Source organism: Papio anubis, chromosome 14, assembly GCF_008728515.1.
Source record: "Papio anubis isolate 15944 chromosome 14, Panubis1.0, whole genome shotgun sequence".
Classification (NCBI taxonomy): domain Eukaryota; kingdom Metazoa; phylum Chordata; class Mammalia; order Primates; family Cercopithecidae; genus Papio; species Papio anubis.
Window position 1 is genome coordinate 71,200,573 of NC_044989.1, and position 18,922 is coordinate 71,219,494.

At 47.0% G+C, this 18,922-nt stretch overlaps 1 protein-coding gene and 1 pseudogene across 1 annotated transcript; both read right to left on the reverse strand.

Annotated features, from left to right (window-relative positions):
- CLEC4F (C-type lectin domain family 4 member F) lies at positions 1–11,428 on the reverse strand. The gene is given in 6 exon segments (XM_031655258.1): positions 1–748; positions 1,097–1,224; positions 3,789–3,946; positions 7,145–8,263; positions 10,188–10,712; positions 11,246–11,428. Coding segments are annotated over 6 exon segments (2,103 nt in total). The 5' UTR covers positions 11,307–11,428; the 3' UTR covers positions 1–636.
- LOC110741077 lies at positions 2,038–3,789 on the reverse strand (annotated as a pseudogene).
- Positions 11,429–18,922: the final 7,494 nt, after the last annotated feature.

The following is an 18,922-nucleotide window of genomic DNA, read 5'->3' on the forward strand; positions in this document are numbered from 1 at the left end:
TTTTGTTGATTCAGCAAGTATTTATTGAGGACCTGCTGTCTGACAGGCCGGCCTGTGCTGGGTGCTGAGGGGCTACAGGGGCACAGCAAGGCTCTTCCCTTGAGAAGCCACTGATGTCACCGGTCACTCAAGGTAAGCATGTTCGAAAGGGCTAAATCAAAGAACGAGGCAGAAAGTCCGCAAGGCCAACGGAAGGCCCCAGAGAACAAGTAGAGCTCAGAGGCTCTGAAGGCATCCAGGAGGAGAAGGAGGGTCAGTATTGGCGGGCAGGAGCAGCCCCTCAGCTCTGGCCTGCCCTCAGGCCACACCATGGCCCATGGACTTCTTGCACACCCACTGATAGGGGGTGTCACAGGTCATGTCATTCCACTTCTGCTGAATGTGGACACAGTCTTCAGTCTGCCCATTCTTGTGCCGCCAGTTGTCAGGCTGATTCCTTTCCCAAAACCTGGAGACAACGGGGTTTATTCTGTTGGATGAAGGAAGCGTCCCTTCCCCATGCTGTGGCTTAGGAAGCTGACGTGTGATGGGTCTAGGGAACTGACATGAGATGGGTCCTTCATCCGCTAGTGGCCCTAGGATGGGGACAGGGCTGGGAGATGGAGTACCCTGAGGGTGTCTGTGCTCAGGTTGCCCTTAGTTACTGAGGATCCAGGGACAGGGAGGGGTGTCTATGAAGCTGCAAGCTCCCACCCCAGAATTCACACTAATATGCCTTCTGAGGGGGCAGGATCCCTTGGAACCAGGCCTGAGTAGGGTAGGGAGAAAAAAAACAGAAAGACCCACTCATTGGCTGCATGCCAGCCTCAGGACCTGTCCTTTCCTAATGACCCTCTGTGTAGGAGTCCAGGTAAGAGCGATGACCATGCCTGTGTGTCCAAACACACACACGTCACATACATAACACACACATACCTCGCATACCACATGCATTACACATGCCACATACATGGCACACACACCACACATACACCACATACACATCACACACGTCACACACACATATACACACAACACTACCACTTACTGGGAAGGGACACACAGTGTGTAGTTAGGCCCACCAAAGACAGTGCCCAGGACAGTGCCAGATGGTGGCTAGACTCATGTTTTGTTCTGGGCGACGTTGAATGGTGTCCCGTCTGTCCAGCACCAGGAACCCTCTGTGCCCCTGTCAGTGAGACCGATCCAGTAGTACACTTTACCTGTGACCTCTACCAGAAATGCCTGCAGAGAAAAGGCAGTGTCATTGTTTGCCCTTGTGTGTGTGGAGCCAGTTCTCCAGGCCACCTGGAGAACCTGCTTATAGATGTACACATAATTATATATGCATATCAAAAACTGTAAACAGAATTTTAAAACACTTTTATCTCATTTGGAGAAAGTTAAGAGGTAAGATAAAACTATGTACTATAGAATTTTTTAGGATAGCTAAATTCAGGGTAAAACCAAAGGAAAACATTTCTACTTCTTTAGTAAATGGCTTATGTGAACATCAAGCTCTCACTCATTTTTTTTTTTTTTTGTATAGATGGGTTTGTTTGATGAGGACTGTGATCCAATGATTGTTTAGCAGCAATGTTACCAAACTGTAAATTCTTTTGTTAACAGGCATTATAAACAGATAATACTAATCTTATTTAAAAACCATGAGTGCCACACTGGTGAATATACAGCTTATGAATAACTTAAAAAGTATTTCCCATTTTAGGCCGGGCGCAGTGTCTCCTGCCTGTAATCCCAGCACTTTGGGAGGCCGAGGTGGGTGGATCGCCCATGGTCAGGAGTTCGAGAGCAGCTTGGCCAGCATGGTGAAACCCCTTCTCTACTAAAAATACAAAAATTAGCAAGGCATGATGGCAGTTACCTGTAACCCCAGCTACTAGGGAAGCTGAGGCAGGATAATCACTTGAACCCGGGAGGTGGAGGTTGCAGTGAGCCAAGGTCGCACTATTGCACTCCAGCCTGGGCAACAGAGCAAGACTCTGTTTCAAAAAGAAAAAAAAAAGTATTTCCCATTTTAAAAGGCAAACACAGGATACAAAAACCTATACTAAACAAAGAAACTATAATATGGATACATGATTGATGTGTCTAAAATGATATATACAGTACATAACTAATGTTAATTATGTGATCAGTACATTTTTCCATATGATTTCCTTCATGTTTCACTTTCCCCAGAACTTGAATTCTGTACTTCCTCTTCTAAAATTGGTACAATCAGGTTATCCTTGGACATCAAATTATATTTCATCACATATTTAATAAACTGATGACACAAAAATGCTTAATTTTCATATTCATTAAACATCTGCTGATGATGGGAAATAAACATGTGAAAATATTCTGTAAATCTCATGGCATACTGATTTTGGTTTCACTACAGATGATTCCTTTATGCTAACCCTGCTGGAAAAATATTTATTGCTCTTCAGAAGACATGCAGCACCATTAAGTGTGTGTCTAGTATAGTCTACAGCAGGACACTCTTTTGGAGTTTTATGAGCTGCACAAAGAAAAATCCGCTATTCAGTTGCTGTCATTTGAGTACAAGTATCTGGATGGCATTCACTCTGAAGTTTGACAGCAAGTCAAATTAGCTCAAGGCACAATTGCCTTAAATGTTCATACTTCCATACACATTCATCTTGGCCTTTAGGTGCTTCAAGAATTTTGTCAATATTGGAGTAATCTGCTCTTATGTTCTGTTAAATATACTGTTGAGCAGCTAGTGTATTGTCCACTTCATCAAAGGATTCATCAGGCCAATTCTAGATATCCTGTGCCTTGGTGCCCTGCCTGTTCTGCCTCAGCGCTGCCATCCCCTCTGCCGTGACCATAGGGCCAGCGCCTCCCACAGCTTGTTAAGAAGATGTGGTTTACAAAGTTGCATGTTCTTTTTCAGATCAGTAACGGTGGTCTCAGGAGAGCCACAGGGGGTGGGCAGTTCTGCAAGTCAAATTGGACCACAAACACTGTGGTTCTTTGTTAGTAATCCTGGCAAGTTCTAATAAGGACCACGACAGATGAGCCACCTGGGACAGTATTGCATTTGGTGGTCCTCAGACTCAGAGTTGTGTGCCTGGTCTTCCCAAGAAGCCTGGGTCTCCTGTTCATGGGCCCTCTAAAGCAGCTGGATTAACTGACATTAAAATCAAGACAGGCCAGATGCAGTGGCTCACTCCCAGCACTTTGGGAGGCCCACGTGGGTGAATAACTTGAGCCCGTGAGTTTGAGACCAGCCTGGGCAACATGGCGATACCCCATCTCTACAAAAAAATACTCCCAAAAAATAGCCGGATGTGGTGTTGTGCGCCTGTAGTCACAGCTACTCAGGGGAGCTGAGCTACTCAGAGGGCTGAGGTGGGAGGATCGCTTGAGCAAGGTCAAGGTTGCAGTGAGCCATGATCAGGCTACTGCACTCCACCCTGGATGACAGAAAGAGACACTGTCTCCAAAAAAAAGGTGACTGGAAGCAAGCCTGAGGGAAAACTAAATGCATGAGAAGGGAAATGTGCTCCTAGCACTTAAGGGCATCACCTGATGCCCTTGGCCTTCCTTCCTGCTGATGTCTCTTGACCTCTGGTATCTCCCTCATTCATGGAAGACATGGAGGTTTGTCATCAGTGGTTCTACCTCCAGTGCATGTGCTCATCAGAACTCAATCAATATTTGCTCCCTGCCTGGCAGAGGAGACATGGAGGTCTCTGTCATACCCACTGAGAGCAGGAAGGCCAAAACACCACAGTCCCTTATTCCACACCAATTCCACCAATAATGTTCGTAGCTCTGATCTGCTCCTCCTTGGAGGCCACAGATGCCAGGTGGGCTCCCTGGGACACACAGAACTGCTCAGCCTCATGCCAAGACTTCTTGACACGAGAAAAATAATATAACCTTCCACCATTGAACTTCCAGGCTTGCAGGACCATCTGGAGAAGTTGACCTGGAGCAAAGACTGGGGAGAAAAGAGAACCAGGAGCTGCTGGTGGGGGTCTCAGAGGGAACTTTTCTGACCTCTCTGGGGCCTGCCCACTGAGGTTCACAAGCTCATGCAATTCTTGATGCCCAGTGCTCCAGGAGCAAGGCCTGGGGGGCTGCACTGCCGTCTCACTACCCAGCACTCCAGGAAGCAGCGCTCAAGACACCTGGCTTGGGCCCTCCTGGGAGGCTCAGGCAGCTCTCTTTTCCAGATACCTACTTCCTGGCTATACTGCCCTCTCTCCCAACTCATTGCTACCACCTGACAGTCCTCTCCACCCCAACTCCTGCCATATTCCCTGGGGATTTTACAGCTATCCCATAGCCTTACTCATTTCCTTGTCTTCATCTCCATCCACTTCCACTGCCACACCCATGGCCATCCTGGGACCTGGTCATCACCTGGTCTGCCCGGTCTTCCATTTTTCAAACTCTTACAGCTCATCCTGTGAGCACAAGCCCCGATTCTGTCAGCTCTTTCATCCCTCTTTGCCACAACAGCCTGCTCTTTGACATCATCTATGCCACAGCTGTTTGAAATGGTACCACACAAGTTCAATTAATCACCAAATTTTTCTTTCTTTCAACATGCATTGTGCAACGTTCCTTAACTTCTTCGAGCTAGCCACTGCCACACTGTACAAAGATCAATCAGACATGATTGATGCCCTTAAGGAACTTAGAGTCTAGTAAATGAGACAGATGGAGAAAAGGTGTTGAAGATGCATTGATTAAAAAACACATGCACAGTAGAATAGTCACGGAAGAAGGTATGGTCTGTTTCATCTGAGCAGGAGGTGGGGCTCATGAAGGACACCCTGGATGAGATGTTACTGGAGCTGAGTATTTTTTTGTTTTTTGAGACAGAGTTTTGCTATGGATGCCCCGGCTGGAGTGCAATGGCACGATCTCAGCTCACTGCAACTTCTGCCTCCCGGGTTCAAGCGATTCTCCTGTCTCAGCCTCCTGAGTGGCTGGGATTACAGGTGCCCACCACCGTGCCTGGCTCTGTGTTTGTGTTTTTTAGTAGAGATGGGATTTTGCCATGTTGGCCAGGCTGCTCTCAAACTCCTGACCTCAGATGATCCGCCTGTCTTGGCCTCCTAAAGTGCTGGGATTACAGGTGTGAGCCACTGTGCCCAGCCTGGAGCTGAATCTTAAATGACTGAGGAAGAGTTTTCCAGGTGTTCAGTGTCAAGGAGAGCACCCCAGGCTGGGAAAAGCATCAGCACAAAGGCATAAAGGTCTGGAACAGCCTGGCATGGCCTGATCTATTCAAGCTACTTGGTATTCTCGGGACATAAAGGATGGGTGAGCGATGAATTTGGACAGGTTCACCAACACTAAATGGTACATCCCATGTAAAAGAGTTTGGATTTCTTTTTCCCTATGAGCAATGGGAAGCACTGCAAGGTTTTGAGAAGGATGGTAATACGTCCAGATTTGCACTGGAAAAATGTCAACCTGGTGGAAGCTGAACCAGAAGAAGGCACCTTGATCAGGCCAGAAACACCAATGATAACACAATGGCGAAAATCCCGGTAAGAGATGGGTGTAAATCAGGGGCTGGAGAAGTGTGGTCCCAGACCATCAGCATCACCTGACAACGTGGTAGAAATGCAAATTTTCAGGACCACCAAAGCCCTCCTGAATCCAAAATTATGTTTTAATAATCTGCTTCAGCAAGCCCTCTGGTGGTTCTGATGCCCAGAACTAGTCGTCTAAACCAACAACTGGCAAACTCCAACCTGTCAGCAGTGTCTTTTTAATAAAGTTTATTGGAGCATAGCCATTCTCATTAGTTTACTGTCTTTTTCTTTTGCTTTATAATTCTGAACAGAGTTGAAAAGTTGTAACAGAGACTGTACAGCCCCAAAGCCTAAGATATATATTTCTTTGCCCTTTAAGAAAAAAAATTAAGCTAATGGTTCTCAGCTGAGATGTCATTAGACCCACCTAGGGAGTTAAAAAAAAATCCTGATGCCAGATACCCTCACCAAAAAAAAAAAAATCAGAGTTCTGGAGGTGGGTCCCCAGGTACCAGTATTTTCAAAGCTCCTTGGGCGATTCCAGGGGGCCCCAAAGTGGAGAAACACTGGTCTCACCTAAAGCAGCAGTGAGAGCCGGGAGGAATAAGCACATTGGGGCACCAGGAGAGGTGTGAAGAAGGGGGACCTCTGACCCCAGACCAGGAACCAGGCAAAGCAGTAAAGTGGGAGGTCACTGCTGCCCACCAAGCCCTCATTTGTCAGCCCCCATTTCTTCAGTGGCTGCCCCAAACACTCCCTTCTGTCTCCCAGCTGCTGTCTTGTCCATAGGCCAGTCAAACAGAACCAGGTGAAGTTTCCAGAACCTCATGATTTTGTGTCTCCATGCCTGTAAACCTACTGCTCTCTTACCCTATTTGCTTGGCAAACACCTATTCATCCTTCAGGACGAAGTTCAAGAACCATCTTCTCACAAAGCGTCTTTTGATCCTTTCCCCACAGATCTCTTCCCTCCCCCTAGAAGATTCCTTTTCTCTTCTTTTTGTTCTGCCCCCAACTCCAGTTCTCAGTACCTGCTTTTAACCTATCAGTCTTACACCTGTCTGTGTGTCTTTCATGCATGTCTGTACTACTAGCCTGAAGCTTCTCAAGGGTACCTATTACACCTTATTCACTTTTTTACCCAGCACATCACAGGGCCTCAATAAAGCATCAGGTGAGGGCACGAATGCTGGGTACCTTGTTAAAGGCCTTACATGTGTGACCTCATTGGATCCTCACTGTGATGCAAATATTATTGTCTCCCCCTTGCAGATGAGAAAAGTGTAGCTCAGAGAAGGTAAGTAACCTGCTCAAGATCATACCATTTGGGATAGCGGGAAGTCAGAAATAAGGCTGTGTGGCCCACTAGCCCATGTTGTCCTTATCACACACGTGCACCATTTACAGTTGGTTTCCCGTGTTCATTTGGTCACTGTGACCGGGTTATAAGCAACGTGAGAGCAGGAACTTCCCATTGCACACCATCTCCACCACTGCCCAGGCTCCTCGGGCCCATTTCCCTGGATTTGGTCCGGGAGATGCATGTTGCGGTAGAAAAGAGGCTGATGAGACAGGAGACTCTACCCTCTCAAGAGACTGTGCCCTCCCCAGCGGGACTCTCCACTCCCACCTACTTTGGGTTTTTTGTAGCTGTTCCTGTGAAGCAACGACCTCGCGGAGGGTCTTCAGGCGACTCTGCTCCTGCTGGATTTCCATGGTTAGAGCTTTGGTGTTCTCTAGATCCCCTCTTAACCTCAGGATCTCAGCACTGGCCTTCTGCAGATTGCTGTCTAACATCTGGGTCTGGGAAGTTAAAGCCGAAGCATTCTTCATTTCTTGTTTTAGGGTCTGCATCTCTCTGCTGGCGTTCTTCATATGACCATTTAAGACCCGAATCTGGGCATTTAAGGTATTGGCATTTTCCATCTCTGCCTTGAATACCTGAATCTGAGCATCTGTCTGGTCCAGACAGCCATTTGCTTTTTGGGTCTGGGCTGTGACCGTTTCCAAATCCCTTTTTAACATGTGAATTTCATCACCAGCCCTTTCCAAATGACCTCTTAGGAACTGGATCTCAGCACTGGTGTTGTCGAAACTGCCTTTTATAAAGGCCTGTGTCTGGGAATTTAAAGCATTTGTGTTCTGCAGATTTTCCTTTAGTCCCTGGATCTCAGCATTGGCTCCTTCCAAACTACTTCTTAAAACCTGGCTCTGGGTCCTCAAGTTATTGACCCTATCTAGATGGCCTCTTAAAACATGGATCTCAGCATTAGCGTTCTTTAAACTGCTATTGGCTAACCGAGCCTGGGCATTTGCCATTTCCAAACTGACATTCAACATCTGAATTTCAGAGTTTGCATTTTCTAAGCTTCTGCTTAGCACGTGGAGCTCAATGCTGGTGTTTTCTAAACTGCTTTTTAAGAAATTCTGGGTCTGGAAAGTTAAAGCATCTGCCTTTTCCAGGCCTCCCTTGAGCCTCTGGATCTCAGCATTGCTTCCCTCCAGGGAACTCCTTAACATCTGGGTCTGTAAACTCAGTGTAGTGGCATCCTTTAGAACTCCTTTTACCATCTGGATGTCAGCATTGGTGTTTCCCAGATGATCACCGAGCACCTGGAGCTGCGAATTGACATTGTCCACTCTGCACCTCAACATCTGGATCTCTGCTACCCAGGCACTGGAATTCTCCATGTGGCCTTTCAATATCTGGATAAGCTCTTGCATTTCTGCCTCCCTGCCAAAGTGGTGATGATCTGGAGGGAGGAAGTGAAGAAGGCAGCTAAAGAGGCCTATTATGTAGGGTAGGCCAACCCTACATGGGCCAACCAGACTGTTCTTAACATTTCCAAGGGAAATGGGTACTGCACAGCTCCGCCAAGCACCCTGCTGGTCACACAGCCACCCAGACCCTGGGGATGGTCCACCTGAGAATGTGGGCCAAGAAACAAAGATCTAATTAACTGTTACACACAAATGATGGGGTCAGAAGGATTGAAATGCTTGCCTGCTGTAAGCCAGCTGCCACCAGGAGTCATGCTGGTAAGGCTTGGATTATTTTGTCATTATAATTGCTCAACTTGAAAGTAACCGATTATATCATTTAGAGCTGTTGAAGTTTAATTTTACTGAAATTTGACCATAGATGGGTTGTTACGGGAAAGAAAATAGATATGAATAAAGCCTGTGGTTAGTCCTACATTATATTTGTACACCAAGCATAGAGGCTCTTGATTCACCATTGTTACATGCTAAAAACCACTGCAAACATAAGTTTTACGATGGCAAATTCCATGGAGAAGAAAACACAAAGGAAAGAAATAGAAACAAAACAAAATAGTTGCCCTGGGAGGAAGTACCCTGTTCAACTCACAGGGTTGTGATAGAGGCATGCCATGCCCTCCAGGTAACTAACACTGGACCTCAGCTGAAACGGCCTTTTAAAGAGCCAGCACCCCCAATGTTACATAGGGCAAGGGTCCCTACAGAACAGTTTGCGGATACAGGAAACCTGAGTAAAAGGCCTTGTGCTGGGGTCATTGAAGGACACTCTGCAGCCTCCTTTAATCTGCAAGGTCTTTCCCACCAACCTCATGTGCATCTACCTCTGGTCCTGCTGGCATCCTTTATTGACCTCACGAACTAGGACCTAATCTCATACATCCATGATCCCCTTCTGATTCTAATCTCCCCTCAGGAATAGGGAGAAAAACTCAAGTTGGCAGGGACCCTTTCTGGAGCATCCATTCTCTATTTCTCATGCACTGCCTATGTAAATGTGTGAGACCTCAGTCACTGTGCTAAGGTAAGAGAAGAGACATTTCAAGGTACTGGAAGTTCAGTCAAAGATTCTGCTTTGTAAAGATAGACAAATAAATCAATGTAACAGAATGGAGAATCCAGAAGTAGACCCCCACACATATGGACAATTGATTTTCAACCAAGGTGCAAAGGCAACTCATGGAGAAAGATAACTTTTTCAACAAAAGGTGCTGGAACAATCCATTTCACACCATTATACAATAATTAACTCAAATGAGGCAGAGACCTAAATGTAATACTAAAAACTGTACCATTTCCAGAAACAAAGGAGAACATCTTTGTAGCCTTGGATTAGGCAGATTTCTCACATATGAGACCATGAGAATAATCCATAACAGAAATAAAATGATAAATTAGACTTTATCAAAATTAAAATCTTAAGAGAATGAAAAGACAAGTCACAGACTGAGAGAAAATATTTGCAAATTACATGACTAGTAAAGAACAAAGAGTACATACTCTATGATCCCTTTTCTATAAAACGCTAGAAAAAGCAAACTAATCTGTAGTTACAGCATGTAGATCTGTGGCTGCCCAGGGATGAGGGGAGGAAGGGAGAGGAAGGAATTACAGAGAGCCACAAGGAAACTCTGGGGTGAGGAGGATGACTATGTGGTGATGATTGTGGTGATGGTTTTGGGGGCACCTACATATATCAAAACTTATCAGATTGTATGCTTTAAATATGTACACCATTAGACCGCAATAAAACTGTGTTTTTAAAAAATTATCTCTTTCTGTGAGGATGGTGGAACCCATTGAGTGGTCTGGGGGTACTGGGGGAGAAGTTCATCCTAGGGTCTGAGCATCTGAAGGTCCCGGCTCCCTCCGCACCCCATCCCCACTGTGGCTACTCACTGTTGGGTTCAAAAGGTAAATGCCCAGTAATGTTGTCTCCCAGAATCATGGCTTGCACAGGCTTCGGCACAGGTCTTGTGTGCTGTTGAACTGAGACATTCCATTTTCCCAGGTCAGCAAATCCCCAGCCCTGAGACTGGGAGGATACACTGTCCCATACACAAGTAGGGTTCCAGAACCGGGAAGATAGCAGCAAAGACCCTCCCTCATGAACCTCAGTTCTTGGGATGCTCCCTCTTAGACAGTGGCCTCTATCTGGTCCCAGGAAAGCTGTGGCTTGGGCCTGGAGCTGGAGGTAGAATGATCTTTCTGGGCGCGGAGAGGCCCAGAGAGGCGCATCTGGGGCCCTTGGAACTTTGTGCTGAAAGGAGAGAGAGTCAGTGAGATTTGGGTCACCTGGGGACTTACCCACTACAAAGAGAGTCACAAGAGAGAAGACCAAGGTCACAGCCATAAATGCCAGGGTAGCCTGAATGAGCCTTGGTATCTTGGGGGCTGCAGAAGCCGTTGCCACAGAGTCCACCCCTGTAGGGGAGAAGCCAGTGTCCAAGGTGAGAGGGTGCTGTGCAGGCTGAGACACAGTCAGACTATCTGGTTCCATTTCCTGGGTTGTCTAATGGGGATAAGAACCCCTGCCATGCTTATCATGCAAGTGGTTATGGAGAAGGAAGATGAAACACTCTGGACTGTTCACCAGAACGAGGTGTGGGCATGGTAGCAACACAGAGGCGAGGGGCTCTGAGACCGAGACCACTGCTCTCCAAATCTCAAGGAGGCTTTGGTGGTGCACAAGGCACAGAACCTGGCACAGGGCACAGAGCAACAAAAGTGTAGTTTAAATGAAACAAGAAAGGAAGGGAGGGAGGCCTCAGGCTCAGTGTGCAGAGCCAGGATTCTGAATTCAAAGTTCATCCCCTTTCTCTTGACAGGTCTGCATCCCCAAGGACAAGGGTCTGGGGAGAGCAATAAGACAGCAATAAACTGCCTTATGGCAGAGGGCCAAAGGACAGGCAGGCTAATCCCTCACTGGGCATGAGCTGGGGCCCCAGTTTTCTCACCTCGGGGGTGCAAGGAGACACACTGGTTATCTGGGCAGAAGCGGACTGCCTCACCATCCATCTCTGCTTCCTTGATCCTCCAGCACTGCTCCCAGCCACTGGCTCCTGGAAGGGCCGTCCCGCAGACCAATGGCAGTGGAAGCAAAGCTAAGACACCCACACTTCTATGCTCTTGACAGAGGTCCTGCCCACCCTCCCAGCTCTTCCTCCCTCCCCACCTGACTGCAGAAACCCACCCCAGTGGGCCCCTCCCCTAGAGGCTCCCAGACACCCATCTGCTCTATTTTCTTCCTCTTCCCATTAGCACTTTCCCGTCAGTTCTCAGCCCCATCATCCCAACCTCTGCCACATCCAGCATAACCCCAAAGACACCTCTTCTTCTCTGGAGGCTGGGACTGGCCACCTAGGAAGCGGGTCTCAGCTTTGCATAGAAAACATCCTTATGACTATGGCTGACCTTTAATTCTAGCCCCAGAACCTCTTAAGTAAAAGGAGTCAGGTAAAGGAGGGGCCAGGTCAGTGCAGCCGATATTTGCAGGTCAAAGGAGGAGGCGGGGTTGCCAGCCACTTGGGGCCTCACAACTGAATTATAGTATACAGGAGGCTGTGTGGAGGTTATATAAAAATACCACATGATTTTGTACAAAGGACTTGAACATCTGTGGACTTTGGTACCCGTGGGAGTCCTGGAACCAATCCCCCGCAAATACCAAGGTACAACTCTGTAAAAATGTGTTTGGTCTTCATCTCAGTTCCTGACACAGAACTCCTAAAACCCTTAGAGTTTTCTGGGTGACAGGAGTGTCTTTTGTTATTCATAATAAGCCCCTTAGGACTATCCTTGGGTTTATGCTAACGAAGTGACACAGAGTGGACCCTTAGATAATTTCAGGCTGGAGGCTGGTCCCAGAAAGACCAAACATGGGATTAGACTTTGGAAGATTGGGACTTTCAGCCACCCACTCCCATTCCTTACTCCCAGACCTCCAGGTACAGGAGATGGCCTGGGGTCTGGGCTATATAGACTCTTGAAAAACGAGACTCAAGGAGCTTTGGGATTGGTGGTCCACATGCCAGGAGGGTGTTGTGCCCTGACTCCACAGAGACAGAGTCTCCTGCACTTGGGACCCCACTGGGCCTTGCCCTGTGTACCTCTTCATCAGGTTGTTTTTGTCCTTTACAAGAAATGAATAGTAAGTATAGTGCTTTTCTGAGTTCTGTGAATTGTTCTAGTGAATTATGAAAACCGAGAGGTTGTTGCAGAAACTCCTCAATTTTCTGTTTGAGACAGGGTCTCCCTCTGTCACTCAGGCTGGAGTGCAGTGGTGCAATCATAGGTCAGTGCAGCCTTGAACTCCTGGACACAAGTGATCCTCAGTTCTCAGCCCCATCATCCCAGCCTCTGCCACATCCAGCGTAACTCCAGCATAACTGGGACTACACGTGTGTGCCAGCATGCCTGGCTACCTTTTTATTTTTATTTTTTTGTAGAGATGGGATCTCTCTTTATTCCCCCAGGCCGGTCTGGAACTCCTGGCTTCAAGTGATCCTCCCACCTCAGCCTCCCAAAGTGCTGGGACTACAGGCATGAGCCACCTTGCCTAGCCAGAACCCCCAAATTTGTAGTTGACCAGGCAGAAGTGGGGGTCACTACCTCACTTGTAGCTGGCATCTGAAGGGGGGCAGTCTTGTGGGACTGAGGCCTTTCCCTGTGAGATCTGTGCTAATTCTGGAATTTTGTGGCAGAATCTGTTTGAATTGTTGGATGCCCAGCGGGTGTCAGAGAATTGGCTGGTGTCAGGAAAAAGCACACATTTCATGTCAGAAGTAGTGTCAGAAAATACCAAGCAGGCCCCAACTTTAGCTGATTGGATCCATGCCTCCTGAGGTGACCAGGTTCTCAAGACTAACTGAAAAGAATCTGATGGAGCAGGCTGGGGCCAATGTGCAGCTTTCAATGAGCCCTGTCCCTTCCAGGAGGAACAGATACTGCTTCAGAGGGTTCCTGCTACCGGGTGGGCCTAGCATTAGAAGAGAAGGCATGAGGCAACCCAGGGGACAGTGCCATGGAGCTGTGCAAGCCTGATGTCCCTGTCCCCACCACAGGGGTAACCAGCTGAACAGAACCAATATTCCCATGGCTGGTCAAGGAACCCCTCTAAAAGTCAGTGTTGGGGTTACCAGCAGATTCTTGTTCTTTGGTTGCCTCTTGTCTCCATTACTTCAAACGGGCACAATCGTTTTGAAATAAATCACATTTTCTTTCACTTTGGGAAGTCTAATTACATATTACACCATTATAGCAACTCTTAAACAAACTCACTTACAACCTTGCAAATGACTTGTTCCATCTGTGTTGTGTTGTTTCTTTGCTACTTTCACCCTCCGTTCCCATGTCCCATTCTCATGTCTTCTGCACAGATCCTGGGGTCAGCCTCTCATAGGTCCCCAGCTGCACTAACAACACTGCAGACCAACCACAATGGTGGAGAAGCCACATGGAACGTGCCTCCTCTGGGGCCGGGCCAGGAAAACAGCTTCAGCCCAGGAGGAGCCTGTGCCATGTGTGGCTGATGCCAGCCCGGCAAGCAAGTTGCCCCGTGGGCAGGGCATCTGCAGGCAGGAAGGGAGCGGTTGCCCACACCCAGTTCATGATGGGGTGTGTGTGTGTGTGTGTGTGTGTGTGTGTGTGTGTATTTTGAACTGCGCACTATAGGGGCCCAATGTGTAGAGTGCAGAGGTACCATCTGCTGCCTTTTACCTCCTGTTTGATGAAAACTGACCTTAGAGGGGAGGGCACAGCAGGAATGAAGGGTGAAGGCATCCATTTCTGGACTATCAACAGCTCTGCTTGAAATCCCAGGGGTGTCTGCCAAACTCCTTCTCCACCACATGGAATGGGATGGGAGCTGCTGGAGGTGCCTCCCCAGAGGCCCATCAGACAGCCAGGGGTCGTGGCTGAAAAGAAGTGGTTTATCTTGGTTTATGTTTCCCCATACACAGGAAAGGCCCAGGCTGGACCTACTTAGGTCCTATTTCCTCCTGGGGCCTGAGAGTTGAGGGAACCTCGAAGGCAGAACTCTGCGGATCCCTTGCTCAGCTGGGAGGTCAGAGTCTGGGCCAGGAGAGGGGCATAGTTCTTCCCTGGCCTCCCCACCCACCCTCCGGGCCCTAGCTCTTATATTTCCCACAGGAACTCCATCTACCAGCAGGTGAGAAAAACCAGGGGGTTGCTATGTCTTCACTGAGAGGCTCTCTGTTCTCTGGCCAGACAAAAACGAATGGGCATTAATACCAGAACTGGCCAGGCGTGGTTGCTCATGCCTGTAATCCCAGCACTATATGAGACCGAGGCTGGTGGATCACTTGAGGCCAGGAGTTCGAGACCAGCCTGGCCAACATGATGAAACCCCTGTCTCTATTAAAAATACAAAAACTAGCAGGGCGTGGTGGAGGGTGCCTGTAATCCCAGCTACGTGGGAGGCTGAGGCAGGAGAATCGTTTGAACCCGGGAGGCGGAGGTTGCAGTGAGCCGAGATTACGCCACCGCATTACAGCCTGGACGACAGAGGAAGACTCCGTCTCAGAAAGAAAGAAAGAAAGAAGGAAGGAAGGAAGGAAGGAAAGAAAGAAAGAGAGAGAGAGAGAGAGAGAGAGAAAGAGGCAGAAAGAAAGAAAGAAAGAAAGAAAGAAAGAAAGAAAGAAAGAAAGAAAGAAAGAAAGAAAGAAAGAAAGAAAGAAAGAGAGAGAAGAGGCCTACCTGGCTCTAAAGCCAAACCAGAGAGGGCCAGAGCCAGGAGAGGGAGAGAGGCTGATTCCTTCTTTTTTTTTTTTAAATCCAGGCCATTTTATTTAATAGTAGGGACAGCTTCTTGACATGATGTGAGCACTTGTATTATTCATCAGTACAAAGTGTACACCCCACAAAATATAGCAACAACAATTCATCACATTTACAGGCCTGAATGCAAACCACCATCTCACCTGGCTTTTATTCCATCTGTCTCCTAACTGTTGTCCCTGCCTCTCCTCTTACCCACTCTCAAGTCCTGTCACCACGGTGCAAGCATAATGATCTTTACAAAAAAAAATTAAGTGTACACACAAATATTACTTAGCTCTCTCAGCTGGGAGAGGCAATGACCTTCTAATAGCAACAGCCACACAGCACCCAGGTTTTGGTTTCTAACACCATTCTCCAAAAAAAAGAAACCAGGGCTCATTAGAGAAATGGCTGACTCTAGAACTGCGGCAGGAAATACACAAGCTAAGCCTGGAGCATCTTGTAGTACCAGAAAGTAAGGAGATGCTTTGTTACCAAAAAAAAAAAAAAAAGTGATGGAAGTATGTCAAATGACACAGGAACCAATGAAGGAGCTCCCAATGGCCAAAGCCAGAACAATTTGAGAAAAACAAAAACAAAAACAAATAAAGTAGCACTGGATTATAACCCAAAGTGTAAAAGAAATATCTGTGAGTCCATACTGACATAAATGAATGTCTGAGTAAGTAAATAAATAGATAAATCTCACGCAGAAAATGTCCAAATGTTTTATGTAAATATTCCAGTCTGAGAAAAGTAGAGCGTAACTTCCTACTCTTTCAATGTGAGCTCCATATAGTGACTTCCTTCCAAAAAGTTCAGTATAGGAAAAGGGAGAAAAGAGTAACTCTGGAGTCAATAAACTTGGCAAACACTACCGGAGCCTGGAGATCAAGGTCAACACCAACAGTAATGAATTCTATTGATGGTATGTACCCTTGATAGGATGTGATAAGAATTGCCCTTTATCTCCATGGTCTTCCTTCTGAAACTCAGTACCCCAGTCTAATCATGAGAAAAACACCAGACAAATTTGATTTAAGGGACAATCTACAAAGTACTTGACCAGTGGGCTCCTCAAAACTGTCAAGGTCATCAAAAACAAGGAAAGTCTGAGAAAAAGTCACAGCCAAGAGGATCCCAAGGAGATGTGATGACTAAATATAACGTGGTATTCTGGATGGGATCCTAGGAGAGAAAAAGGCTGTTAGGGGAAAACCAAGGAAATCTGAATAAAGTATGGACTTCAGTTAAACATTGGTTCATTAATTGTGACAAATGTACCATACAAATATAAGATGTTAACAATAGAGGAAATGGGAAAGGGTGGGTATATAGAAACTCTCTGTATTATCTTCACAATTTTTCTGTAAAGCTAAAACTATTCTATAATGCAAAGTTTTTTAAAAAATTTTAGAGACAGGGTCTCACTCTACTGCCCAGGCTGGGAGTACAGTGGTGTGATTGCAGCTCACTGCAGCCTTGACCTCCCAGGTCCAAGCAATTCTCCCACCTCAGCCTCTTGAGTTCCTGGGAGGACTACAGGCACATGCCACCACACACAGCTAAGTTCTGTTTTGTTTTTCTGTTTTTGTTTGTTTGTCTTGTAGAGACAGGGTCTCCCTATGTTGCCCAGGCTGACCTCAAACTCCTGGGATCAAGAGATTCTCCTTGAGTTCTGTGTTCTGTGAACACAGGCATGAGCCACTGAGCCCAGCCTAAAAAAGGTATTTTTTAAAAGATATTAGGGATGGCTGGGTGTGGCAACTCACACCTGTAATCCCAGCACTTTGGAAAGCTGAGGCAGGAGGATCACCTGAGCTCAGGAGTTTGAAACCAGCCTGGGCAGCATAGCAAGACCTCATCTCTACTAAAATTAAAAAAAAAGAAAATATCTGGGCATGGTGGCGCTCACCTGAGGTTCCAGGTACTCAGCCAGCTGAGGCTGGAGGATCCCTTGAACCCAGAAGTTCAAGGCTGCAGTGAGCTATGGCGGTGCCACTGTACTCCAATCTGGGTGGCAAAGGGAGGCCCTGTCTCAAAAAAAAAAATCGAAATTACCATCCTGGATAACATGGTGAAATCCTGTCTCTACTAAAAATACAAAAAATTAGCCAGGCCTGGTGGTGGGCACCTGTAGTCCCAGCTACTTGGGAGGCCGAGGTAGGAAAACGGTGTGAACCCGGGAAGCAGAACTTGCAGTGAGCCGAGATTGTGCCACTGCACTCCAGACTGGGAGAGAGAGCGAGACTTCGTCTTAAAAAAATAAATAAATAAAATAAAAAATTCAAAATTAAAATGAGACATAAGGTAGTAATTATGGAATCTCAGAAGACCAGAGGCGAGCTTTAGAGCCTATGCTGGCAGGAGGAATGCTCCAAGAACACTGACCTGGTTCTGGGAATGATAGCACTAAATCTAGTCTGAGCTCTGAAAAACCACCAGGACAAATCAAAGGTCTCGCATGGTTGAATCCGACTGGTGGTCCCTGGGTCACATGACTGCACTTCAAAAATAAATAAATACACAAATAAATAAGTAAATATTAAATAAAATTAAAACAGGGTCTTGCTCTGTAGCCCAGGCTAGAGTGCAGTGGTGTGATCATGGCTCATTGCAGCCTCAACCTCTTGAGCCCAAGCAATTCTCCCACCTCAGCCTCCCAAAAGCTAGGATTACAAGTCCACGCTACCATACCCAGCTAATTTTTTTGGTATTTTTTGTGGAGACGGGGTCCCACTGGGTTGACTAAGCTGGTTTTCAACTCCTGGCATCAAGTGATCCTCCTGCCTTGGCCTCCCAAAGGGCCTCCCAAAGCATCTAACCTCATGCCTGCACTTTTCTGCAAGTAAGGTTGTAAGTGTTAGTTCTGCTTCTAACTTGAGAAGGTCAATTCAAAATACAGGAAGATACCTAAAACAAGAAGCTGCTCGGGATAGAAGAAGAACCACAAAAGTGTGACAAATGTTTTCCAGTGACATAGTTCTATTGCATGTCTGTAGATCTTGTTATTCCTGGAAGCATTTAAGCTTTCAAATGTAACAAATCATTTGTCACACTTCTTCAACACTAAGTAAAAAACAGAACAATTGGGATCATGTCACTCATCTGCCTAAAACACTTCAGTGGTTCCTTGTTGTCCTTCAAATAAAAATCCAAAACCCCTCCTTTGGCTTTGAAGGCCCCCGAAGAGCTGCCTGCCCCCTGCTTCACCCCACACCACACTCCAGCTAGACTGGACTTCTCTTGCTGCCTCAGGCCTGTCACACTCCTCTGTATTTTCTGTTGCCTCTCTCTTTCCTCGTCTGTGCCCCAATCCCTCTCACTGCCTAAATTCTGCTCACCTCTCAAGGCCCAGCTTATGTGCCTCTTCCTCAGGAAGCCTTAGGAAATCCTTTCGCTTTAGGCTCCCATAGAACAATAAAAATTTCCTTGTTGAAAACACACTGAGTTTATCATAAATTGGATAACTTGTGTTTTCTCCCCCAAAAACAGAGATTCATTCTAAAACCTAAAAAAAAGAAGGAAGTTGCCTTGGGACAGATAGGAGGGGAGGCTCTTGGAGGTCTGGGGTGTGAACAGAGAGGTAGAGAGAAAGGAGGGCCTGAAATCTCTGAAGGAGGCAATGCATTCCCCTGCTGGGGGTGGCCCGGAGCCCTGGCCAGGTGGGGTCACCAAGGGAGCCAATGGCAGCCCCCATGCCCAGGGCCCAGCCCCAACCAGTGTGTCAATGCCAGGAATAATGCCAATAATTCCAGAAGCCAGGATGCTTTGTAAGAAAAAGGGAAAGTGCTAGACTACACACATGCACACACACAGACATGCGCACACACACACACATGCACACACACACA